The sequence below is a fragment of the Myxine glutinosa genome, chromosome 7, assembly GCF_964187855.1.
Source record: "Myxine glutinosa chromosome 7, kmMyxGlut1.1, whole genome shotgun sequence".
NCBI classification, from domain to species: Eukaryota; Metazoa; Chordata; class Myxini; order Myxiniformes; family Myxinidae; genus Myxine; species Myxine glutinosa.
The window spans coordinates 156,953,070-156,980,622 of NC_136267.1; the positions used below are offsets into that span (position 1 = coordinate 156,953,070).

Sequence of the window (27,553 nt, forward strand, 5' to 3'; positions counted from 1 at the left end):
GGCCCAAAAGCATCTGATTAATTGCCGATACGACGCCATCTTACGACGCCATCGTATTGGCGTCTGCTGATTGGACAGGCGAAGGCGAAAGCAAGCCGTCCACTAAGTGGACAATCCAGAGCATGCATTTGTGCCGGTGTCGGCGATCGTTGTTCATATACGCACTCTTCATTCTCATCTTTCTTCCTAACTCTTACTCGGACAAGCAAATCCCCTATGCCATCCATAATGGTACACTCTATCCATACACCACATCCTCCCTTCCGTGGATGTTCCACGGGTTTCGGCTAGTCCTTATAATATTTTGTGAAAACATCAAAGCTCGGAAATCTTTTGATACTATTGTTGTTTTTCATTTTATTTTGTTGGTTAATATGAATTATACTAAAACTTGTCACCTCTGCCACCTAAAGTGGATGGATGTTGTCTTCACACCTGTCTGCCTGTTTGTTTGTCTGTCTGACTGTGCCTCTTTTTCTCTGTGAACAGGCATACCAAAAGTATATGGATGGTTTCGGATGTAATTTGTTGGACAAGTTGGGTGTGTGACAAGGACGAAGTGAGATTTTCGTAAAGATACGGATCCGGATACGACCGATTTTGAAGTCATTCTTCACCATTGAGAGATAGGGCAAAAAATTATATATAGCAAGATATCTCAAAAAGTTGTACCAAATTCGGCTGAAACTAGGTGGGCAGGTTGGATGTGAGACAAGGACAAAATTATTCGATTTTGGTGACGATCTGGTTTCGGATCCGGATCCGAGAATTTTTTTACGTGATTTTTACCATTGAGTGTCAAGGCTAAAAACGATATATAACACGATATCTCAAAACGTTATGGCCGGATTCGGACGAAATTTGGTGGACAGGTTGGGTGTGAGACAAGGACAAAATGATTAGATATTGGTGAAGATCTGGATTCGGATGTGGATCTGAGAATGTTTTACGTGAATTTTTACCATCGAGTGTCAAGCCTAAAACAGACGGATTCGGACAAAACTTGGTGTACATGTTGTTTAGGTGACAACAGCAAGCCATTTCGATTTTGGTTCAGGTCTGAATGCATATCCGGTCTATCAGTGGAGTACAAAATGTAAACTGTTCAGCCTGGCGGAGGAATGTGCTCTACCGAGTACCGTTCTAGTTCGTTCCTGTTTCCATCACTCTCTGTTCCGTGACCGAATAGATTTTGTAAAATGGCACCAACTTGATGGAGCAGATGCAACAGATTATGTAGCCTTTTGTCTATGTACATGTATAATTTGTTTCATTACTTTGCCATTACATTTGCTAATCAATCAATATTTTTCTTTAAATAATACATAAATATTTCCCAGCAATAGGTTTTGTCCCCAAGCTCAGTGTGCACGACCTGATTGAATGAAATGTTTTTAGTATTACACTATATTTGTGGCTAGCAGGATTGCCGAGAGTGATGCACACTCAGCTGATGCAAGGAGAGATGTCTAGCCTGGGTTTTAATCTCTGCCCAACTATAAAATATCACGCTGCTGTTCCTTGGATCAAAGTATGTGCTATCCCACAGACAGATGTCAAACTGGGTGTCCCATCTGCTGGCATTAGTTGTTGGACATTAAAGACCCCCAACATACCCTTTGCGAAATGCAGGGAAGCTGCTGTCAACAAGCAGACGAAATCTAAAATTGCTGCACCCCCAGCCGAGTATCCTGCATTGGAGTGGAAATCCGTCTGTGATTGTAACCCAAGCCAAGAAGCGATGCTCCATTTAAAGCATGTTGCAATAACAGAACTGTATTTGGACCAAAATGACAGGAATGTGTGAGCGGTGCTCCTGCCTCACACCTAGCTCGGCTTCACACTGTTGAAACCAAAGCTTTCAGAATCATTCGAATCTCCTGCGATGAAGCTATCTCCGAGGGCCTTTCACTCACTCACCGCAGGCAGGTTGGTGGTCTTTCTGTCTTCTACCGACTCCTCTCCGGCCTCGCTCCCCCAGCTCTCTCTGAGCTCTGTCCCCCAAATATTCCTACAGGTCACACAAGATCTGCCAGCAACCCTCTTATGGTAAAACTGCCAAAATCTAGGCTCTCTGCTCACCTTCACTCTTTCATTCCCCTTTTCTCCCACCTCTGGAACAAACTCCCTCACTCTCTTCAATCCCACTCTTCCCTCCTCCCTCCAGGTCTTTCAAACAGCTGTTCACCACCATCTCTTATCTTCCCCCATCCAAAACCTTGATCTTTTCTACCCCCCGCTAATTCACCCCAGATACGCTTTTGAAATTCCAACTTCTTTCCTGGAAGTCCATGTGTTTTATACCTCTCCCACCTCCCCCCCCCCCCAAGCCCTCTCCCTCCCACAGTTCTCTCGATGTCCCTGCTCTCAAATGTTGTGTTTGTGTCCTTCCCCCTCTCTCCCCATCTTGTCTACCGCTCCCCTTATTTTGTGTTTTATGTGTCGGTTTGACTTTTTGTGTGATTAATGTTAGCTCTTTCACGAGCCTCGATCTTGTATATGAAAAAAAAAGCTCTTAATGGATGTTTTATTTTACAGAACAGAATTAATTTTAATGTTGTGACAAAATTACTGTCAGCAAAGGGTGCAAAGCTAGAACTACACTCTGCATCTGTACTGGTTGTCTATGCTCTTCATGAAGATACATCACGCAAGTCTACATAAGGTGGGTGCATACGAGGGCATTGTGTAAAAGACAGCTAATCTTCAGCAGGCTGAACGAGATCCCTTGGGCAATCTGGACTGGAGGGATCTCTGGAAAAACCAAACAATAAAAAGTCGATCAATACCAAACTAGAACAGAGCTCGGAAGAGCACATAACTCTGCCAGGCTGAACAGTTTTTTTTGTATCCCATTGATAGGCCGACCTCGACCTTTTTTTGATTTTTTGGAACTTTTTTGAAATATCATGCTATATATATTGTTTTTGGCCCCATCTATCAATAGTGAAGAATCACTTAAATAATAGAAAAAATTATAGTATCCGGATTCGGATCTTCACCAAAATGCAATCATTGTGTCAAGGTCATAGACCCAACCTCTCCATCAAATTTCCTCCTTAACTGTGCACAACCTTTTGAGATATGCTGTTCACAGGCAGACAGACAGGTGTAAACCATCACCTCCATCCACCTTCAGTGGCGGATGTAACAATTCCATTTTGGAAAAAGTATAATAGCTGATTCAGCCCTCAATTGATGGAATCAACAGGATGTTAATTGAGGTGTGCCAACCACTCTAGGTAGCAAAGAGAAGCTGGCGTACTGAGCGTTAACATTTCATCAGAGCAAAACAAAACTTCCCATGGAGGTTAACATATCTCAATCAGGATCCTATTGATTTCAACCATAGTTTGCTGAATTAGCCGAGCATTGCTTTTTTGCTCCAATAATCCCAATCTATACATACATATTGTTTAATGAACAGATTGTGGGCACGGCAATGGAATCACCGGTATCTGTGGCCATGGCAAACTTGGTAGTGGATGAATTTGAAAGCAAAGTTTTCACCAAAAATGAGTTTTAGTTGCCACGTTCCTCGATCAGATATGTTGATGACACATTTGCGATTGCACAACGGGACTATGTTGACCTTCTTCTCGAGCAGTTATGTCAGGTTCTTCCTAGCATTAAATTCACAATGGAAATTTAACAACACAACAAGTTACCGTGAAGGTTCAATGACACCCACATGGCACGTTGAGAACATCAGTATAGAGGAGGCCCACACACACACTGAACCTCCTGGACTTCAACTCATGTAACCCCATCACACATAAGTACAGTGTTGTCCGCACTCTGACTTCCAGAGCTTGGCAGGTTTCATCCACAAAAACGGCGGCCATCAATGAAATTAGACTGGTGCAAAGCAATCTAACACAAAATTAATATGACAAAACAATGGACTTGGTGAACCAGGTAGGATAGAACAAAGAGAGGAGAAAAAGAAGAAGAAGACAAACGTAGTTTCTGTATCTTAGCATATTACCCAGTATTATCAGAGAAGATTGGCAAAATCATAGGCAGGGCACAAATCCAGGTAGCATACAAACCCCTCTACACCATCCACCATGCCATCACAAAATTGAGAGATGAAGTACCATTTGGAGACAGATTGGATGTGGTGTATCACACGGTATGTGAACATGACACACAGCTTATATCGGGCAAAGGGGAAGAAATTTAAAACTAAGAATAAATGAACATGCAACATCTACGAGGCTGGGAAATGCCTCATAATCGGCCATATCACATCACTGCATACGTTCATTCTGATCCCAGTTATGACGGGAGAAACACACCGATTCTGGACTTCACTCCAAAGAAACACCACCAACTAATTCTGGAATATTGCCATGAAAAAGCTTGGAATGGTGGCTTAACAGAAGAAACATTAATAAAACTTCCCACTCAGTACAACCCTTCGATCCGAAAGGCAGAAACTGCTTGGTGTAAACTCGAACAACAAGGATGGAGTGGATCACAAATAACTCAATACATGCCCAGAACATTGAACCCAGAGGTTCAATTGAGTTTGAAGGACACGCCCCATCACACAACCTTCACCGAGACAGATCTCACCAAGGACGACTAGCCCAGATGTACAATACATGTCGAATAACTTTCCAAGTGTTAATGGACATCCATATTTTACTAGATCACACAGAAAACAGATGCAGAGAGAGCAGACAATCAATCAAGGATAAATAACATGAACAACAAGGAGAAAAGTAAGACATTTCTGTTTTCCACTCCGAACATCCATTTGTTGGATGCTTGATTTGTTCACTTGGCGTGTAATTCCCGGGCTGGGTGTGTAATTTTCCCACATATGTTAATTTAAATGTATATACGTATATATACAGTCACGTGAACAAGTAAGTACACCCCATGTGAAGTTTTGACTTTTTCAACATATTTCAACGTACAGCTATTTGATCTTCATTTCAACAATATTGATCGATAAAGGTGATATAATATAACAAATATCATGAAACATTTACATTTTGTAGTCCATTGTATAATTTAAATAAACATAAATGCAAATTTCCCATGTGGAAAAAGTAAGTACACCCCATGAAATGTTTTTTAAAAATATTTTTAACATATGTGGACATATCAACATTTGATCTTCATTTAAACAGTATCTATAGATAAAGGTGATCTAATTGGAAAAAACAACGAAAAATTGACTTTGCAATAATTTATTCAACAAAAAATTGTTGCACAGCATGCACAATTGCATGCACAGCTCGTTTCAAATCCCCCCACAACATCTTGATGGGATTTAGATCCGGGCTTTGACTTGGCCATTCCATAACCCTCCATTTCTTTCTTTTCAGCCATTCCTTGGTGGATTTACTGGTATGTTTAGGGTCATTGTCATGACGTCATGTTGCAAGGTCCACCTTCGGTTGAGCTTCAACTTTCCGACAGATGGCCTCACATTATCCTCAAGCACCCTCTTGTACAATGAAGAATTCATAGTGGATTCTATGATGGTGAGCTGCCCAGGCCCTGATGCAGCAAAGCTGCCCCAAACCATAATATTTCCACCACCATGCTTTGCAGTTGCCATCATGTTCTTGTGGTCAAATGCTGTCTTTGGTTTTCGCCAAACATGTCTTCTGGTACTGTGGCCAAATAGATCTACCTTTGACTCATCTGTCCAGAGCACATTATTCCACAAGTGCTGGTCTTTGCCTTGGTGTTCATTGGCAAACTTTAGTCTTGCCCTGACGTTTTTTCTGGACAGCAAAGGTTTCCTCCTGGCACACCTCCCATGTAGATCAAATTTGTGCAGCCTCTTTCTAATGGTAGACTCATGCGCTTTGACATCAACAGTGGCAAGAGCTACCTGTAGGTCCCGTGATGACATTCTGGGGTTGTTAGAGACTTCTTTCAGCATCTTGCGGTCTGCTCTCGGGCTGAACTTGCTGGGGCGGCCTGGCATGAACTAGTTGGCAGTTGTTTGGATTCTTCTCCACTTGAAGATGATCTTCCGGACAGTCGAATGATTGATTTCAAATTGTTTGGAGATCTTTTAAAATCCCTTCCCAGACTCGTAGGCATCTATAACCTTCTTTCTGAAGGCCTCAGAAAGCTCTTTTGATATAGGCATTGTGATGCCACACACTTCAACAACAAAGAGCAAACCAAACGAAATGTCTGAGGTTTAAATAAGACAGGTTCCTCCAAGATCCTCTCTAACGATGTTCTAATCATTAGCACCTGAGCTGGTGCACCTGATTCTAATTTTAGGTATTTGAAGTAGTGATAAATGCCGTGGTGTACTTACTTTTTCCACGTGCGAAATTGGCATTTATGTTTATTTAAATTATACAATGGACTACAAAATGCAAATGTTTCATGATATTTGTTATATTATATCACCTTTATCCATCAATATTGTTGAAATGAAGATCAAATAGCTGTATGTTGAAATATGTTGAAAAAGTCAAAACTTTACATGAGGTGTACTTACTTTTTCACGTGACTGTATAATTATGTATGTATGTACATATATATATATATATATATATATATATATATTTTTTTTTTGTGTACAAGATCGAGGCTCGTGAAAGAGCTAACATTAATCACACAAAAAGACAAACCGACACACAAAACACAAAAAACAAGGGAAGCGGCAGACAAGATGGGGAGAGAGGGGGAAGGACACAAAAGAGAGGGGGAAGAGGGGGAAGGACACAAACACAACATTTGAGAGCAGGGACATCGGGACGACTTGGGGGGAGGTGGGAGAGGAATAAAACATATGAACACTGCAAGGACTCTGGGGTGAATTACCGGGGGTAGAAAAGATCAAGGTTTTCGATGGGGGAAGATAAGAGATGGTGGTGAACAGCTGTTTTAAAGACCTGGAGGGAGGAGTGGGATTGAAGGGAATGGGGGAGTTTGTTCCAGAGGCGGGAGAAAAGGGGAATGAAAGAGTGAAGGTGAGCAGAGAGCCTAGACTTTGGCAGTTTAACCATAAGAGGGTTGCAGGCAGATCTTGTGCGACCTGAAGGAATATTGCGGGGACAGAGCACAGAGAGAGCTGGGGGAGCAAGGCCGGAGAGGAGTCGGTAGAAGACAGAAAGACCACCAACCTGCCTGCGGTGAGTGAGTGAAAGGCCCTCGGTGTTGACTACATCGCAGGAGATTCCAATGATTCTGAAAGCTTTGGCCTCAACAGCGTGAAGCCGAGCAAGGTGTGAGGCAGGAGCACTATATATATATATATATATATATATATATATATATATATATATATATATATATATATATATATATATATATATATATATATATACGTATATATATATATACGTATATATGTGATCATATTATTATTATTATTATCACTGTTATTCCATATAATGAGTGGATACCAGAGGTAATGTGCCATGTGGCAGATGGCACTTATCGCTCCCATTAAGGTACAGCACAGCTGGATGGGATACCTTAATGGCGGTTCACCACTGATGGTATGAAATCGCAAAGTGACTGGTATATATATATATATATATATATATATATATATATATATATATATCACCTTTATTTGACATATTTGACAGTTTTGACAGTTTCCTGTCAAATATGTATTATTTTGATGTATACAAGTGTAATACACCATATCTAATGAAGCACACACGTTTCTGCACTAGAAGGGTGACTTGCAACCAAAGAAACGTGCACTATTATTATTACGTGCACTATTACGTGCACTATTACGTGCATTATTATTATTATTATTATTATTATTATTATTATCACTATTATTATTATTATTATTATCACTGTTATTATTATTATTATTATTATTATTACATTACGTGCAAAAACAGCCCCTGCCCTGGCTGGGGGTGGGGGTATGTACGCATCCAGGTGCAGTTGCTGCATGTGGATGTGCCCCTGCTGGCCCACCTTAGCTGACCGTATTGAGGTTGAAGGGCCGAAACGGGATTTCTGCTGAGGACCTCGACTGAGGACCCGGTCAGTGTGGCGCACTTGTGACAAGGTGTTTTGAACTTATTATATATATATATATATACATATATATATACATATATATATATATATATATATATACATATATATATACATATATATATATATATATATATATATATATATATATATATATATATATATATATATATATATATATATAAAGGACTCTCCATGTGGATTAACATCTTTTAATGATGATGTCATAGGTGCCTCCATTATAACATCATAATTCGACAAGTACAAAACGTCATCCGATGAAGATGAAATTTCTTGAGCATAATCTCGGAATAAATTAGTGGAGAAAAAAAATAAATGATGACGTCATCGGTCACGTGTTTCGGCCGCCATATTTGTTTTAACACAAAAGCCTTAAAAACCACTGATAATACATCCTGGCGAGAGTTTGCAATCTCTGATTGCTCTTTCTTGTTCCATATGTTTGTGCAGTTAGTATCCCACCCAAAATCACTTGTTTCGTTTGTTCACGAGGCTGCTGAGATGGATGTGGGCCTCATTACTAAAGATGTTTGGAAAAGCCTGGTCTTCTTCAATCTGCTGGCCAATGGCAGTGCAAAATTTTCTTATTTATTTTGGTCTGATGTTACAGTAACTGTATCTTGTATGATACAGTTTCAGATCATACATTTTACCAGTTGTCATGTTCCCACCAGCTGTGCAGTGTCGGCATATTGATTTTTTGGAGAAGCCTGCAAAGTATCTCTTCCAGCCGCCATATTGTGCGGTGTTCTCATTGAAGGTTTTCAACCACTGTCTCCTTCAACTTGGTCTTTCACACTTCCAGTGTCTCTAAATTTTTCAACAATAGGTTTGTTGATTTTGTATTGAGGGATTCTTACATTTGGATAGACCCTACAAAACTGCCTTTGTGTAGAAACAAGTAACTTCGTCACAAAAGTGTCTTTAATATGAGTATCCACTGAGGTACAGATAAATTGTTTAAAGGGGTGAAACTGGTATGGGAAAAAACACTTTAACACTTGAAGGTCACATTAGTCAAATTGGAATGATAGCTGTTTGAAAAGTTGCACATCATCTTGACCACCCTGTGTAGGTGTGTACATATAGATATTGTTATGAATTTTGGGGTAGAGTGCTATATAGATCAGGTAGATCTGTGTAGGTATAATGCTCTGATTGTCGTGATAGGGATCCCCACATGTAATAAGTTTGTTTCGGCGGCTTGTTCGCGTAAGTTTATCTTTGTGATCATACAAGGATGATCCTTGTGCTAACTAGAGTAGGGATTATGCTAATTCCGCTGTGTGTGAGACCTGTGATCTATCCTTTGTCCCGTATGGCACTACACCATAGACACAAGACAGGCCCATTAGCACACACACTAATTAAATCCCCACCCCACCCCACAATACAACTCACAAGAGTAGTGCAGGCACCCGCGCATTGCGCAGGCATGGCGATGAAACATCGAGCAAGCAGGGAATAGACACGCCCGGAGGGGCAGTGATAGGGAGACGAGGCAGGAAGAAGCTCGTGATTGGTCAAGGCAGGGGCAAGAAGCTGGCCACTGATTGGTGAAAGGAAGGCCGAGGAGGAATCAGATTGCCGATTGGCCAGGTACCACTATGACGTCAGCGGTGAGCAAGAAGCGACGTGCAGATTGGAGAAGTGCCGGTGACGTCACGGGACGGCCAATAAACAAATTGTCTGGCTGGCATTTTGTCTCTCGTGTTGGACCCCTTCTTGTTCTGGACCCTTCTTGCCCTGGACTTCCTTTGCGTTCTTGACCCTGGACCCTTGCTTGTTGGGCGACGACAGATGGTGGAGAGACGGTGGAGCGCTGATGATTCTCCTCCCCTGTGTCCACGTGCGAGCGACGAGCGTATATGCGAGGCTTGCTGCTGCAGCGTATGCTGGCCTAGCAGCGGCGAGCGACGAGCGTACAAGCGAGGCTTGCCACTGCAGCGTACACTGGCCTAGCAGCACGAGCAAGGCCAACGACCGGGTGGCCTTCCTCCCGCCAACACCGGAGCCGCGTCCGGACTGCGTGCTCGAGCCTGACGATCCCTGACACACCATCCGATTGAGATAAGCCCACACACACATGCACGGCCCTTTATTTTCATATATTCTACTTTGTGTGTTTTAGACGTCTGGTGTGGGAGCGCTCCATTTTAGAACATTTATTTAACCAGCGCGTTTCATTGTTCTCGGGTTCCGTTTTATAAACCTGTTATTTTTGTCCATTTTAATTCCGTTTTCGTTTAAGTTAATTTGCAAGGTGAAGACGCCTGCGCCGGCCGTCCAGGTAATTCGGTATTTTTCTTCCTCCTCGCGTATCATCTGCCATCGATTTGAGTTGAACGCCTCCATAACGCTCTTTTCCATCCATGGCTCATGCTCGGTCTTAGCTGACAGCAGTCAGTAACACGACAATATGTATAATGTATATGCATACATACATATGTACATAAATACGCATGTGTGCACACATGTGTCTGATGGTGTTTGCAGTGAAAAAAATTGAATCAAATTGAAATTTTCTTTCAAACATCAAAAAAAGAACCTCCACGGACCAGCTATATCTTCCATTCACAACTTGAAGAAGAAGACCACTCCATTTTGCATCTTCAGATGCATAGGGCTGCCAAAGCAGTTTCTTGGATATTGGAAACAATCCTGCACGGGTTGTTACTCTGACGCATGATAATCAAATGGCTCATTCTTCCAGGTAAGCTGGTACTGATTTTGCCGACCTTGGAGGGATGAACAGGCTGAGTCAACCCACCTGGTGTTAATTCAATGGGTGACAGGGGCTTGAACTCAGGACTCTGAGATATCAAGCATCTCAAGCCAGCCACCTTAACCATTAAGCCAAAACCAGGCTTATTCATCACTTGACTGAGGCAATTTTGCACCAAAATAGTGTCAGGGGCATCAACTTGAAAGAACACTCACGTACGTGATCATGGTTTGGAGAAGGTAACAATATCGGTGCATACATACTTCCAAAGGCAGACTATGTTACTATGGCCTGTGGAAGATTTTATGAAGCCCAAAGATGTCAAATTATTTGGACTAGCAACGTACCTGACCTACGGGTGGGGCTTCAATTGGGAGGCCCGAATGAAAAGGCAAAATATCAGAAATTGAAGGCTTTTTTTATTTTAAACGATTTATATAAACATCCATTAAATCATATCACACGCAAATCATCAAAATCTAAACAATATTTGTAGAATTTCAAACAAAAGCCACATCACTGTTCATATCGATAAATATTATTCCATCGTGTTTGGAAAAACCGGAAAATTGGAAAAATTGGAAAATTGGGGAAAAAACTGGAAAAACAATATAGCCTGTTTTACTCCAGGGGGTCCCAGGATTACCCACCCAAAATTTCGTTGCGATCGGTTCAGCCGTTTTTGCGGTACCTGGGAAGACAGACAGACAGACAGAAACAGACATTTGGTGAATTATAGTAAGATGAATAATGCTGGGATAGGTACAGCGATTGGACGTTAACTTGGCTTCTTTCAGACTGTTATCAGCAGATTCTTCTGCAAAAACAACAAACTAATGATGTGCGATCCGAGGTGTCTCGAGGACGATAGAGATAAAGGAGGACAAACAGAGGTCAGATGTAACCTTGGGTAAAATAGAGATCCCACCAAGCTTCTGCTGGGAGGAGAGTGACACTCCTTGGGAATCAGATCCCTGCCTTGTGATACAAATACTATTTGACCCGAGAGCTGAAAAAATTCACACTTTTATAATTCTCCTCATCTAATATTGATCACTGGCTGAGTGATTAATCTTTGTACAACTGCATGACGTCATCAGAATTGTGTCTGTTTGTCTGCGAGCAAGATAACTCAAAAAGTTATGGATCGAAATTTGGTGGGCACATTGGGTGTGTAACAAGGACGGATTTATTAGATTTAGGGAAGATCCGCATCCGGATCTGGATCCGGGAAATTAAAAAATGATTCTTCACAACTGAGAGATTGACCCCAAAACGATGTATTGCACGACATGTCAAAAAGTTATGGACGGATTCGGCCAACACTTGGTGGACAACTTTTGTGTGCGACAAGGAAGAATTGATTAGATTTTGGTGTAGATCCAGATCTGGTTCCGGATCGGAGAATTTTTCTTTTTTCCAAGTGATTCTTCACCATTGAGAGATGGGGGCAAAAACGATATATTGCACAATATCTCAAAAAATTATGGACATATTGGAATAAAATTTGGTGAACAGGTTTGGTGTGCAACAAGGTTGGTGTTTGGTTCATTACATTTTGTTGAAGATCCGGATCTGGATCCGGTACAAGAATGTTTTTAGAAATTCCACAAGTGATTCTTCACCATGAGTTGGGTAGGTGATGCGAACAAGCCGATTCAATTTTGGTTCAGGTCCGAATCCAGATCCGGCCTATCAGTGGGATACAAAACATAAATAGGTCAGCTTGGCCGAGGTTTGCGATCTACCGAGTGCTTTTCTAGTTAAAGATGAAATTCTATCGAACCACTTTTGAGGCTAATGACATTTCTGGAGGAAAGTGACTCTGCCTGAAGGAAAGTGCTTCATGATGCCATGGACTTGCCTGATGGAAGGCTCTTTATGATGTCGTGACCTTGCCAGAACCATTTCAGAAAAGCCAGTTTTCAGCAAATGCAGGACTTTGCCAAATAAATTGAAAACAAAGATTTACCTACCAACTGGCATCACAGCACTAAAACCTGCCCAGTATAGATTCCTAGTATTTAATGTGTAGTTACAAATGCAAAAGCGTTGTTATTGCACTCCAGGTGCGATTACGCAGAGCTATCGTCCTTCTGGAACATACAGTCCGGGGGAAGGTGGGTTGGGGGAGTCACAGGTGTGGGGGAATCGCAGTGGGTGAGGTCAGGTAGTCGGTGAAATCGTTCAATATACCATGGTGTGGGTACTTCAAAAGTCATTCCCAGAGGGCGGGCGGAGATGGCACACATTATACGCCTCCAGTTTCACAGACAAATCCTGGAGACTGAACTTGTTTCACATCGTTCACACCACCTTTTTAACACTTTGCACATCTTAAATCCCTGATGGTGTTATATTGAAAACGAAGTTAATATTAGGACATTTGCCTTCTTTGTATAGAAAGCTGTTAAACAGTCATAGTTACCTATTTAGGGCCTGATATGAGAAATAGTGACAGAATGCACGAAAATTACAAATACTCAAACTCTTTTTTTTTCTTCTTTTTTTTTTAATACTTGGAATAATGTCACAGGCTAGCAAAATGAATTATTTATTTTTCAATTTCCTTTGATTTTAGCCATTTCTGAAGGCAGTCATGCGTGTTTATGGTCGTCACAGTACATTCATAACGAAGCCAGACAAAACACATTAACATACACTTTGCGCACCAATTATGTGGATTTATTTCGTTCTTTTCAGTCCAGTGTGGTGACATGTCCTGGTATCACAAGCAAACACACACACAATCTGTCAAATGGTCTCCTCATGTAGTTCCCCGGCCCAGCCCTCACTCACGTATTCTTCACTCACACTCCCGGAGCGCGCCGGATTCCCATCGTTGGCCACCTTGTTGCATTGCGATTGATTTCGCGGAGTCTTCTTCATTTCTTGTCCTCCCGTCACCTCCGTCCCCGTGCCGTCCTCGGCCTGCGGAGCGCTCAGCAGCCGGCTTGCTTCAGCTGCGAGAGGGAAGGAGTGTGAAGTGTTGATTTTGCCCGACAAGCGTTGGTAGAGTGCTGCCATCGTTGCCCCGACACGCGCAGCCTGGATTGACGCGCACGTCTTGCCCACGAGGCGGCTCGACTTTGACGTCGGCCGGTCGAGTCGCTGTGTGTCTGCACTTTCCCCGCACGTTCCGTCCACCTAGGGGCCGGCACGACTGGAGGCGCGACGCACACACTCAGGACGTGCATCTGTCAATCAGCCCCCATCGCACCCACGCAAGCCTTACAATCCAATGGCAACACCACAATGGCGGTTAAAATATGATATATAAAGTAGGATACATCATGATCAACACTGATCTTTTATGCACAATATTATAAGATTCTTATATCTAATTCAAGTAACTGTCATCAAGCAAGTCCTTAATTCTGCCACAGGGTGTTATTGTCCATGGACCCATCACGCAGAGATCGAAAAAGTTACAAGCATGGTTGAACGGAAATGGCTCTTCCAACTTCTCGTGCCTATTTTAATAAAAGTTTCTTTTTCAACTCAAGTGAGTTGAGCAACCGTAAAATATATGTGGGAGTAGACCTGGCAGGGCCCACAAAGTCCCAAATGGCTAGCCGAAAGGAATTATTAGCTGCAGCTGCGAAGGTCCAAATGACCTCAGTGTGGTTCAATATCAAGGATCACTGAACAATAATCCCCAGCAATTGCCACCAACAATGTGTGCTCAACTGTTCACCGGATACATGTGTGTGTGGAAAGAATAAAAACAGGAGCTCAGAAATATACGCGGGGGGGGGGGGGGGGGGGGGGTGTTCTCTCCTTCATCCTCAATGCAGGCCAGTATTGCAAGGGGACCGCGGCGCCATTCCAGACTCATTGGGTGGTTCCAGACCTGGTCCGGAGTCACAACCGTTGTGTAGACTTGGGGTTATTAACCTGGAGTAATCCAGGGGGTAAAGGATATTTACAAAATAAATATATTAATTTATTTAATTACTGCACAAATTTAGCATTAGTATAGATGGAATTATTCCACCAGCAAAAAGAGATCATCAAAATCAATGAAATAGTGAATCATTAAGAGACTATAAAATGCAAACTTCGATAAATAGACAATCACAAGCAGAGTTTTCGTTTCTCCAAAAATCTGCGCACAGAAATACAAGCATGGGACGTGAAAGACAGGAAAACACACTTGAAAGTTAAGGTTGGGAGCTTCCAATTAAAAGTTAATTATTTCTACCCCTTGGAGTAAGCTCAAAGACTGGAGCTTGAATTCCAACTCATTAAAGGTGCTGAGGCAAGTGGAATAGAGAGACAATGTTCCCAATTCATCTGGTGAAACAGTATAGTTCTTGTTCCAGGTGATAACCCATGGAGCATTTTCATGCTGGGTCCTCTTGGGCGACGAAGGGATGGCAGGGATGCTTGTGTGGAACAAAATATCCAGGGCTTCGACTTGGCTGTCGAGACTTGTAGGATTCCACTGCTTTTACTTTTGAGGGATGAAACCTTTGCTCACGTTCAATTCCGTCCAGCTGTGCTGACTCCCCAGACCAGCTGGCTGTGTGGGGCAAATCGCTACAGCTTAGTCTCCTCTGCTGTCCATACTGGAATTGCGTCTTGCTCACCAAACCATGATCAATGAATGTTACATTCATCACTCCGGCTTGGAGTTTATACCATCTGTAAACATCCGGTAGAGGGCGAGCGAGACTATAGATCCATGCCATTGGAGAGGTGGGAAAATGCGAGTGCCCTTGGAAAGGAAATTTTAATGCATTTTATTTCTGCTGCAATAACTATTTACTTACAAGCTGGAACTATCATGACAATAGATGCTGCCAAATCGTGTCTGCTATACAAAGAACGACTAACTCCTTATTGTATACTGGTTCATAGCTTTTTCTTCCTCTTAAAGTAATCACAAAACATGACATTTTCCATAATCGATAAAAAAAACACAATTGTTTCTTGAATTTCATTGTCTACATCTCTTAAATACAATGCAAAACGTGATACAATTGTTCTCTACATACCTGAGCTTTTACAAAAATGGTGATCACGAAGATTTTGCTCAATTGGTGAGATTGATGCAGAAATATTTTTTGGAGATGGAGAGAGAGAGAGAAAGGCAGAGGGGGCAGAGAGAGAGAGAGAGGATAAAGAGACAAAGGGACAAAGTGGTAGAGAGGCAGGGGAGCACAGGAACAGAGGAGGGAGGGGCAGAGAGACAGAGGAGCAGAGATACAGAGGGGCAGAGATACAGAGGGGCAGAGATACAGAGGGGAGTAGTGTATACATGTTGCTTCTGGGACACTCTCATTTTCCCATTGACTTACATGTTAATTTTTCCCCTCCCTCATTGCCCCTAAACACCTCTATTTCTCTCACCCTATTCTTTACGAACCTTCTAACCTTTTGACATGTTATCCTTATTCATTAGACCACTTAAACAATGGTCCTTCTGTGTGAACCTGTGATCCTTCTGACCTTATGGACCTTTTAACCTTTTACTCTTAATATCATCTGGTGAATCATCTTTGGCCCACTCAAACAACGACCCTACAAATATTTGTTTATGCGTGGGAAATAATTTAACTCTCTTGCCACTCCCTTCACCATCTAATATATTAACAAAAAAGATGTTTGAGTTTGGTTCTTTATTAAGATATTTTAACTGAGCTAAGATAAAATGGTAAACCTCCCTCAATGTTCTTGTTTGAGCGCCTCCAGTGCCACATACCATTTTTAAATTAAAGTATATATTTTCCTGGCAACCATCAAAGTTTTCCGTCCACTCAAAAATATTTCCATCTTTTTTACCCAATTCACCGGTATTTAAATTAATTCTCTTATTTGTTTTGTAAATTTTTTTACCAGTTGTCTTTTCAATTATACCTATTTGATATTTTTCACATTCGTTATGTTTACCATTTATATACCAAGGTTGATTACACCTCCACTCTTTAGTCTGGTTGGTACTTGGTTCTATCATTTATATAATAGTAAAAAGGCGGCGGTAGCCCGTTAAAATCCCTAACCCCCTTTTTAACTTATCACTTATATACTTATATAACCATAAGGGAGACTATCAATTCCATTTTCTAAAATAAACCTCTTATCATCAAAAGCCCCCAATGCTTTCTTATTCACCTCTTCTGAATATAATTTATGTTTATAACTTCTTATTCCATTAATCTTTCTAAACTCTTCTTTCTTTGTTGTTAAACAGTTATAATAATCCTTAAAGTTTATTGTTTCTTTAATGACATTTTTCTTTATGCCTTTTAACTTCTTATCAGTTTTTTCAACGTTATTCACAATGTATTTATAAGCATAAGCCTTAGACCTCAATCCCACAAATTCACTCATGACATTTCCTCCTAATTCATCCTTAAACTTTCCAATCACCTTTTTATTTTTAGAAGAGAACAACTCACTCTCTGGACTGTAATTACTAGTGTCATAGATATTAATGTCCTTTTTCATGTCTGAATAAACATCATCAGTATTAATTTGCAAAATAAAACTATCTGTATCCATATAAAGTAGATGAACATCATTTTGATATTTCTTCCTCAAGTTATTATAAAAGTAATCATACATTAATGACTTTGATAAATCAAGAATTGATGTTCCAATATAAATAGGTTTGTCCATTTCAATACTCTCTTTAATCAAATGGATCGCACAAAAGTTCTCAGTAAAGACCTCAGCTCTAGTAAAACTCGGTCTATTAATTGATTTTGATGCTTGTTTCCAAGATGTTGATAGTCTGATATTTTGTCTTTTTCTCACATTTTCCATGGTCTTACCAAAGACCGCATTATTCATCAATTTATAAAAGTCTTTCTCAAAATCTGTTTTTGACTCTGTTCTTCTTTGTGTATTAAAATCAATGTACCCCTTCAACCAATGACTTTGATTGAACTTTAGAACCCTATGGATCTTCTCTACTCTTAGACCTTTTGATAAATATTGTCGCAAATTTCTTTGGTGTAGAACATAATTTTTCTTGTTATATAATGTAGTAAGTAATTTTTCTGTTGATTCACCTATATTAAATGATTGTTGATAATCACTTAACCACTCCTTCTTTGGACTTTCCTTTTCACAAGCAAATGGGAGATCTTTGTGTAGGTTATGAAGTTCCTCTGGATATTTCAAATCGACCTCAAAATAATAACCAACCTTTGAATCATCCAATTCTTTTTGTGTAGAGATACATACATCTTGTAAAACCTTTTTGTAATCTTTTTCCTTTACCCATCTAAGTTTTCCATAAGGAAGAGCCTGAGACATTGCCCAGCCATACAGGTTGTTCGCATCATAATACATCAAGTAGGAGCTCTCTACCGATGGATCATAATTTGGAATGTACTTGTTATTTGCTTTAGCATATCTCTTTGAACAGACTTGTGAAATTCCTCCTCTCTTTGCCTTTTCAATCATCAAAAGCATATCAACATCGGTTATCAAATCCAAAGCTTGTTTTGTCATTTTTAACATCGCGCTCCAAGCCAATCCAGGAGCAGTGTAATAGTGAGCAGGATCCAATCCATATCCAGAATGACAGATTGTTCTGAAAGCCTCAAACACATCAGCCAACAAAAGCACATCAGTTTTGAGGTACAAATCGTGATACTCACCAAGATTCTTAATGTTATATTTTTTCCAAACATTTTGTGCGTGTACATAATCTTTATCAGATATATGACTATTATTTAATTTGTTATAGAAATTTTCTTTTAAAGGAAGTTGTGTTTCATTGAATCTCTCAAATGAGTCCATATAGTCATAGAGGTAAATTCCCTTTTGTGTTAGAAAATCTTTATCTAAAAAATACTCTGAAAGACATGGAAACTCTTTTAGATTTTGAACCAAGTTAGCCAATGGACTTGCCATGAATTTAAATGTATCAAGAAATCTGATATGAGTAATAGGAGATGTGTGACTTGTTTTTGTGAATGAAATGTATTTCTGATCCGTGTTTGGAATTGCTGAGATACTTCCAGAAGTCTTTGAGAGTTCCTTGATAAATAGATGTGTATCATAATGAGTGTTGTTATGAAGAAAGACAGGAATGAAAGAGGGGAGTTGATAATTAATATTACAACTTTGATGAGCCGGACCTCTATATTTACCAGTGAGATGACAATGGTCTCTAACCTTTAGACCTTTACCAATTTTCTCCTCACAAATATGACAGACATTGTTTTTTATAAATTCCCTTTTTTCTTTACTTGTTGAGGACATTGGTTTATTGGTTTCTCTCATTATCTTGGTTAATCGAACACAGTCTTTTTCTAGTCGTTTCACAAACTCCTCTGGGGTATTTGAGCCTCTATACATCTCTAACTTGTTATATTTATCACCAACGGATGATTTGATATAATAACAAAAACCACAAGGAGTATGTTTTTGATATTTATTTGTGTATGATTATTTTGGATCTGGAGAAGCAGTATCAATTTTTTCTAAAATACTTTCAAAATCAGCATATATAACAAATGGATGTTTTATTGTTTTCTTTTCATCTTTGAATGTGATCTTTGAGTCTTTTTCAGGCATGTTGATTACCGTTGATTTATGTTCACCACAATAATTTGAATGTTTATCTAATCTTTCTTGTGTATGGAAGAAGTTAAGACAACGCATACAAATATATATTTTATTTGTTCTTTTACATACTTGTGGTTTTATTAATTTTGTAATATCTTTGATGTATGTATAATGTGAATTTTCGTCTGAATTAAAATATAGAAGATTAATATGAGTTTGTTTACAATTGTCAGAAAGCTTTAAAACCTGAATGTTGTTTGTTTCTGTTAGACCATAAACATTAACTGATAAATTATTCAACTTTTCAAATTTAGGAATATCATTTAAAGTCATCGGAAACTTTAGATCTTTCGTATTTAATGTATTCTCATATTTTTTATAATGAGATACTCTTTCATCATGAAAATGTGGAGGATGTAAGTGTGCTAGAATAGACCAGAGAAAACATTTATTGTCTTTATTTTTGATATTGATAACTGCTTTTCTATTTTTGATAACACTGGGTAAATCAATGTAAGAAGAAGCTTTTAGAGGATCTGCTTTAAGAATATGAATGTCTATGTAAATAATTTTTCCTATATTGAAGCCACTTCCTACGATTGAATTATCCACATCTTGCTCTTGTTTAATAAGTTCATCATAGACTCCTGATGTTTTAAAATCTTGATATGAAGATATAAAGTGTGGCTCAGTTCTCATGTATGGTGTATCTATAACTCCTTCGTCCTTTGTCATTTCTAATTTTACTCCCATATAAAATTTAAGTGGTTTCATTTCTTTTAGTGTTTTTTCAATCAACGTTTGAACAGCAGGTTTAACTATTTCTACAGCATCAACTATAGAATCTGGTTCAGGAGGTTTGAAGTTAAAGACTCTTATTTTAATATGTCCTTTGAATGCACCATCAGAGTTTTTAATAGTAAACAATTTTGACAAGTGTTTGTTAGTTTTAAGATGGGCTTTAAACCCCTTCTTGAGGATGGTTGTTTTACAGACCTTACAATGTTTTGTTTTAGGTGGAAGAGGGGAAAGTTTGTTAAGAATGTTGTATGTATGTTTTGCGGTGAGAATATGTTGTTTATAATATTTTACTTCCTTCTCGCAAGTATCACAATAAACCATATTTATAGCGTGAGAAAACGTGGTGTTTTATATATATCGCTGTGCTTAAAATAAAACACTTTTGAGCTTTACAGCTCCGTTTTATATATATCGCTGTGCTTAAACTAAAACACTTTTTCACTCAGAATCATCTAAGTCATAACTATCACATGAATACTCAGAATCATACTCAGAGTCATCAATAAAGCTACTCTCATAACTATCATTTGAGCACAAACTATTAGTATCATAACTATCATCTGTGTTCAATGAAATACTATCATCACCATCGTCCGAGTTCAATGAAATACTATCATCACTATCGTCCGAGTTCAATGAAATAGTAAAATCTTCACTGCTGTAATGACTCATATTTAATTAGCAGAAAAAACCTTTCCATCTATACCAATATACTTTCTTTCATTAACGGATTCAATCTCTACATTTTTAATATCAAAAGTTATCTTTAAATAATCTCTAACTATCATAGAACGAAATGACATTTCACCAGAAATATTAACATCATTCATTTTACTTAGATCTACACCCTTTGGATTATTAAAGTAAATACAAATTTCTCCACGAGTATTGTTGATGGTCTTATCAATCTTTTTCAAAGTATCGTGGTCAATCACTTTTTCAAGCTTTGAATAAATTGCCAGGAGTAGAGGAGAAACTTTTGTTAGATTTACTTTAATGGATGTCTTTCCAGGTATAGTTAGAGCTCTTCCTTTAAATGAAATAGAGGGGCTCATGTTATTTTCCATAACTGGTTTTACCCAAAAATTTCCATATTTATCTTTGTTCAATTTAACATCTTTGACATATTTTTCTATATCTTTCACCGAAGTAGAGATTGATTGAAATTTGTCTTTTGTGCTTTGAAACATTGTATTTATTAATGAATAAACTTGCGTTTAGTTTAAGTAAAAATTTACCATATAAATATGATAAGTTCTGAAGGATATTTAGAATTTCCAGACTCTCCATATGATAAATTAGAGAATTGTCCGGCTTGTGATAGAATAGGGCTTAATAATGAGGGTTCATATAAACAATGTATTTTCTGTGATTTAATTTTAATTAATGATAATAAAAAATATATATATATATATAACTCTTTTAAATTAGAACCAAAAATGAATTACTTTACAAGATTAATAAGAGAGATGAATGTTAAGTATTGTGATGATAATACACCATTTCTTTCAAGGGAAGAGACTATTTGTATTGAGGAAATGTATAAGGGTTTAATGATATTTATTATTCAAAATAATTTTAATGGAAATGTTAATACAAGATACTATATAAATAAAATAATGAATTATTTTGAAATTAAACCCGAACTCAGGATAAAATATAGAGTTTCTAAAATAGCTCAAAAAAAGTTAGATGACTTGTTTTCCAAATATATAAATGAATGATTTTTTACCCGTTTGGGAAAATAAGATAAAATTTAATAACCATAAAAACATTCCAAATTCATTGAGATGTCTAATAGTTGGTTCAAGCGGATGTGGAAAAACCTGTTTACTTTTAAAGATGCTCCTTGGTCCTAATTTTTTAGATTATGATAATTTAATAATTTTTACAAAGTCTAGTTTTCAACCCGAGTATCAACTACTCTCACAGGGTTTTAATGCAGGTCTTAAAAAGGAAGACATTATCGGTTTATTTAAACTTCAAAACAAACTAAATGATTATAATATTGAAGATATAATACAATTATTTTGTGATACACAGAAATCAAAATCGAAACCAAAACCCATAACTTGTATTCTCAGTGATAATACGGATGATATACCTTCACCTCAAGATTTAGATAAATAAAAAAAGAACCTCGTCATCTTTGATGATTGTGTTAATGAGAGAAACCAAACAGTAATGGATAGCTACTATACAAGAGGGAGACATTCTTCTTGTAATTGTATATATCTTAGTCAATCATATTTTCAACTCCCTCGACGCTCAATAAGAAACAATGCCAATACTTTTATTTTATTTAAGTTAAATTCAATAGATGTAAATAATTTTTGGAGAGATAATTGCTCTACGTTATGTAGTAAAAAAGAATTTGAAAATTATATGAAACACACGATTGAAAAATATAAATATATTGTTGTGAAACAAGATGAGATATTAAAGGATGTATTTTTATTTTAAACATAATTACATATATAAATGATAACTATTATTATTAATCTTGTGGGTAAATCTGCTTCAGGAAAGAACTTTCATAAATCTAAACTCTTGAATAGTAAAAATGAAAAGATTGTAAGTTTTTTTTAAAAACACCCTATGATTCGTTTTGTGAGTACTACATCCAGAGCAAAGCGACCAGGAGAAGTAGAAGGGAAAGATTATTACTACATTTCAATGGAGGAACATATGCGATTGAGGAACGAAGGTCAAATATTTGAGGAGGTCTCTCTTGGTTCTACAAAATATTCACATTGTAAGAGTGAGTTAAATAAAGTAAAATCTAATGGTCTTGGGATTTTAGAAACTAATCCTGAAGGAATGAGACAAATTATTAAACAATTGTGTGGTGATGGAGTTAAGATTTTATCATTCGGTTTTGATATCGATGAGGAGACTCAACGCAAACGTATGAAAAGCAGAGATACAAGTATTAGTGAAGAAGAAATAACAACTCGTATTAATACCAATAAAGAATTTGATGAAATATTTAAAGAAAAGGATTTATTTCAACACATTTACTATAATGACAAAGAAAAGGAAAATTTTCCCATTGACCTTTACAATTCATTAAATGATATTTTTCAATAAATAAATACAGAAAATGAATACCGAAGAAAGAGCAAGAAAGTTTAAAGAACATCAAGAGTTGGTTTCAAAAGTTGTAAAGCAACAGGAAGAGATAAAGAAGAAACAGAGACAGAAACTAACTGGTGAAGAAGCCTTTGAAAGAAAACAAGAGAAATTTTTTAAACCGCTTTTAAAAACTCAACACCCTACAGTTCCCACGGTAGAATTTACTCCGAAAAAACTTCAAATGCTCAAAGATTTTAGTCAGATAACAAAACAAGAACTTGGAAAATTAGAATATAATGATGAAGAATTATTTCAGAAACTTGAGGAGGTAAATCAACCTCCTAATTATGTAGTGGAAGCTCTTCAAAACAATGAATAATTGGCAGATTCAAAAACCAGAGCAGGTCTCATTCCAACAGAAGAACCAGCAGTGTTCCATCTTGTGAAAGAAAAGGTATTGATATTTAATGATGAATTGATGTTCTTGAGTTCTACTCAACCAAATGTTAAATTAACTCCAAGATTAATGTTTCTTCTAACAAACCCCGGATTCAGCGGTTCAAAATATTTTGAGGAACCACTTGATATGGAAAGAGAGGAAGATAGGGTATATATTGAGTTGCTAAATGCACTTGATTATGGAGTTTCTGTTGCTGGTAAAAGTAAGAAGAATGAGAAGGAGAAACATATTATTGATGCTTTAAGTAAGCTTGGTTCGGGTGTTAGTTTTCTTCCAAATGACCCATCACAATTAGTTAATAGGCTATTATTGTTGTTAGGTAGTAAGAAGGCTGGAAACAACAATTGTTTTAATGAATCCTCAGCCATTGTAGATCAGTTGATGAATATGAAAATAATTAATAAATGTCAATACAAAGATATTTTATTAGATATTAAATAAGATGAGAAGCACAATTCTTAGTTTTAATTTCACAATGAGCGATTACACAGCTTCATTCCCTTACCCACTACAACTTGACCCCCTTACCTCATATGAGGCATCTTTATTGTCGATGGAAACTTATAATACCTTGTTTAATATCACAGAGAAAAACAACAAGTTTAGTTATAATCCAGGAAGTGGATATAAAACTATAACTGTTTCACCTGGAGCTTACGAGATTTCTCAAATATCTTCAGAAGTCTCTCGCCTTATGAAAGAAAAAGGTGATGAACCAAAAAATATTGTAATAGATATTCAAAAACACACTTCAAAATCAACTATTAAACTTAAAAATAATTATAAAGTTGATTTCACGATTGAAAATTCGTTTAGAGAGCTATTGGGTTTCTCTTCAAAAAAGATTGAAAATAACGGGACGTTTTACAGTGATAATGTTATCCAAATATCCTCCGGTATAAATTCAGTATTAATTCATTGTGATTTGATTGATGGTGCTTATAACGATGGAATAAGAACAAATACAATATTTTCATTCAGTGCATACTCAACCCTGATTGGTTATAAATTTAATATGGAACCAAAAAATCTTGTCTATTTACCTGTGTCAGGAAAAACCATATACAGAGTAAATTTTAGGATAACCGACCAAGATAATCGTATGATATCCTTTAATGATGAAATTATATCCATCAGAATTCACCTACGTGAAGTTTTTCAATAAATAAATAATGGTTATTGTGAGAAAACACGAGTTGGGAAAATATAAAATAATTACAGGGGCATGTACCTTTCACCATACTATACAAGGTATGTGGGTAGAGGATACTATAAACCAAAGAGACAACGGGGTGTGGGTCATCAATTTCGAAATAAAGGAGATGGGATAATTGATACTCTAATGGGTATTGGTTCAACCATCCTTAAACATAAAGACCTAATTGGTTCAACTGCTTCTGCCGTGGGCTCCGTTGCGGGTGCTATAAAGAGTATAAAAGATGCTCAAAAGGAGTCTCATAAATTACAAGCAATCAAAGAAATAAAAAAAGGTAAAACTCAACTATCTTCACAAGAACGACAAAAAATCATTAAAATACTTGGGTCAGGGTTTCAACGATTTTAATACTATATAAATACAAGTATGGAAGCGATTGATAGTATCTATGATTTGGATGATACAATTATCATTTCAAACTCCACGAAAAAGGAAGACTATTTTAAGGTAAATGCTATAACAGGAACAGACTGGAATTCAAACGGAACAAAAAGTTTTGAAATAAATAATCAACAAACTTACTTGAATATAGCTGATAGTTTCTTGCTGTGTAAATTTAAATTCACTAAGGCTGCGAATAATACTAATGCTACACTCGTAAATGATTTCTTCTGGAAAATGTTTGACAGTGTTCGCCTGTATATTGGAACACAAGAGGTTGAAGCGGTTGATTATGTCTCTGCTACATCTGAAATGATGAAATTTACACTATATTCGTTTGGTGATAGAATGGGTAAGGGAGCTGTTGAAGGTTTTATTCCTGATATGTCAACGGGTACAAACACACACCCTGGTTATAGTCAAAGGAAGGCAATGTATAATGATGACACAAAACCAGAGAATAGTTTTACCGTAGCAGTACCTCTGAAAGGTATATTTGGATTTTGTGATTATGACAAAGTTTTGTATGGTCTTAAAATTAGATTTCAACTACAAAGGAATGATAATGTAAATAGGTTGCTTTTTGGGGTTGAAAATGCTTTTGGAGACAACAATAAATTTGTTATTAATGATTTGTGTTGGTATATCAGTGAATATACTCCTAATCTTAAAACGGAAGAGATGTTAAATAGAAGACTTAACTCAAAGAAACCGCTAAATGTATCATACCTTAAAAGAAGATGTCAACACGTTAAACTGGAACACACTACCTACACTTGGAATTTGGGTGTTCTTCAAGGAAAGCCACGATACCTCTGGCTCATTTTTAAAAAACCAGATGGAGAGGACGGTACTAATAAGAATAATGCGCTGAGTGATAATGCTAAGGTAAAACAACTTCGGGTTTCTCTTGATGGCACATTTTATCCGCGAGATAGATTGGAAATTGATTGGGAAAAAAATGATTATGCGGAAGCCTACAAGTCCTACCAAAAGGTGTGTGAAAGTAATGGTAATAATGATCCTATTTTGGATATGGTTGCGTTTCAAAAACTTTATACAATCTACGCAATTGACCTGAGTTCTCAAAAGGAAACTATAAAGTCTAATCGAGTGGATACTTCTCTATACATTGAAAGAGGGGAGAGTGAAGAGGTTAATGCATATTGTTTGCTTTTGGAGGAAACAGAATTACAGATTAATACAGATAATGGTGTTATGATTAATATCACATAGGTTTTTTCTCATAAATAAATGGTTGGGGTATATGTTAATCAAATCAATCTTAATAAATTAACATCTTGTATTCAAAATCAAAAGCCTTGTATTATTAATGTTAATACAATTCAAAGAAAAGGAGCTGTAAGAATTGATGTTTTACTCACACACACACACAAGTAAAAACACTAAATGATGTTGGATCACTTAAAATTTAAATGACGAAACCTATGTTAAAGAAATATTCAATAGACGAGTCAAGAGGAGGATTTCTCCCGTTTCTAATTCCTTTATTTGCTGGTTTAAGTGCGGCGGGAGCATTGACTGGTGGTATTTCAGCAGCGGTAAAAACTGCTAACGAAAGGAAAGCACAACTAAAAGCTCAAAAATAATTGGAAAGACATAACAAGGAGTTGGAGAAACAAATTAGTGGAAGTGGTGTAATTGTAGATTTTGCTCAAAAACTTGAAAGTCTACCTGATAAAGCTAGATTGTTGGTTGGAGATATGCTTTCCTCTATCGCTCAAGCGGGTGTTAAACTAACTAAACGGGGTAATGGATTGTATCTTTCTCATAAATAAATGGATAAATGGTTTAAACAATTTGGAAAGAATACAACGTCAAATATAGAACTAGCTAAGTATTGTAAAACACTAAAAATTGATAATGTGGTTATTTGTATGAGAGATGAATTAATACATATAAATAAGAATACAAAGAATATTATTATGAATTTAGACACACAGAATGGTTCTCATTGGGTTTGTATTCATAATAGTCAGGATAAATATTATTTTGATAGTTATGGTATGCCACCACCTGTTGAAGTAATACAATTCTTACAGAATGGTGTTTATCAAACATTTCAAGTTCAAGAAATTAATTCTAAATGTTGTGGTCAATTATGTTTATATGTATTATTTCAACTCAACAATAATGAAAATTTTTATGATATCATTTTTTATCTAATATAAATGACCTATGTTGGAAAAGATGGTTCTATCTTTGGAAAATCCTCTCAGGATATTGATTTATCAAATTATTATACAAAGGCACAGGCTGAACGACAAAAATATAGTGTAAGTAAAAATATTAATATGAAGAATACTTATAAATTAATCAATTATCCAAACCC

At 37.4% G+C, this 27,553-nt stretch overlaps 1 protein-coding gene across 2 annotated transcripts in view; it reads right to left on the reverse strand.

The window, feature by feature from the left end:
- The window catches only part of LOC137431766 (inactive dipeptidyl peptidase 10), a 707,001-nt gene extending 693,136 nt beyond the window's left edge, over positions 1-13,865 (reverse strand). For both annotated transcript variants that reach the window (XR_010985336.2, XM_068123461.2), the window contains exon 1: positions 13,541-13,865. Coding sequence is in view for 1 of the 2 variants with exons in the window: in XM_068123461.2 (XP_067979562.2) it covers positions 13,541-13,768 (228 nt within the window). In the remaining variant the exon portion in view is untranslated. The remainder of the gene's footprint in view (positions 1-13,540) is intronic.
- Positions 13,866-27,553: the final 13,688 nt, after the last annotated feature.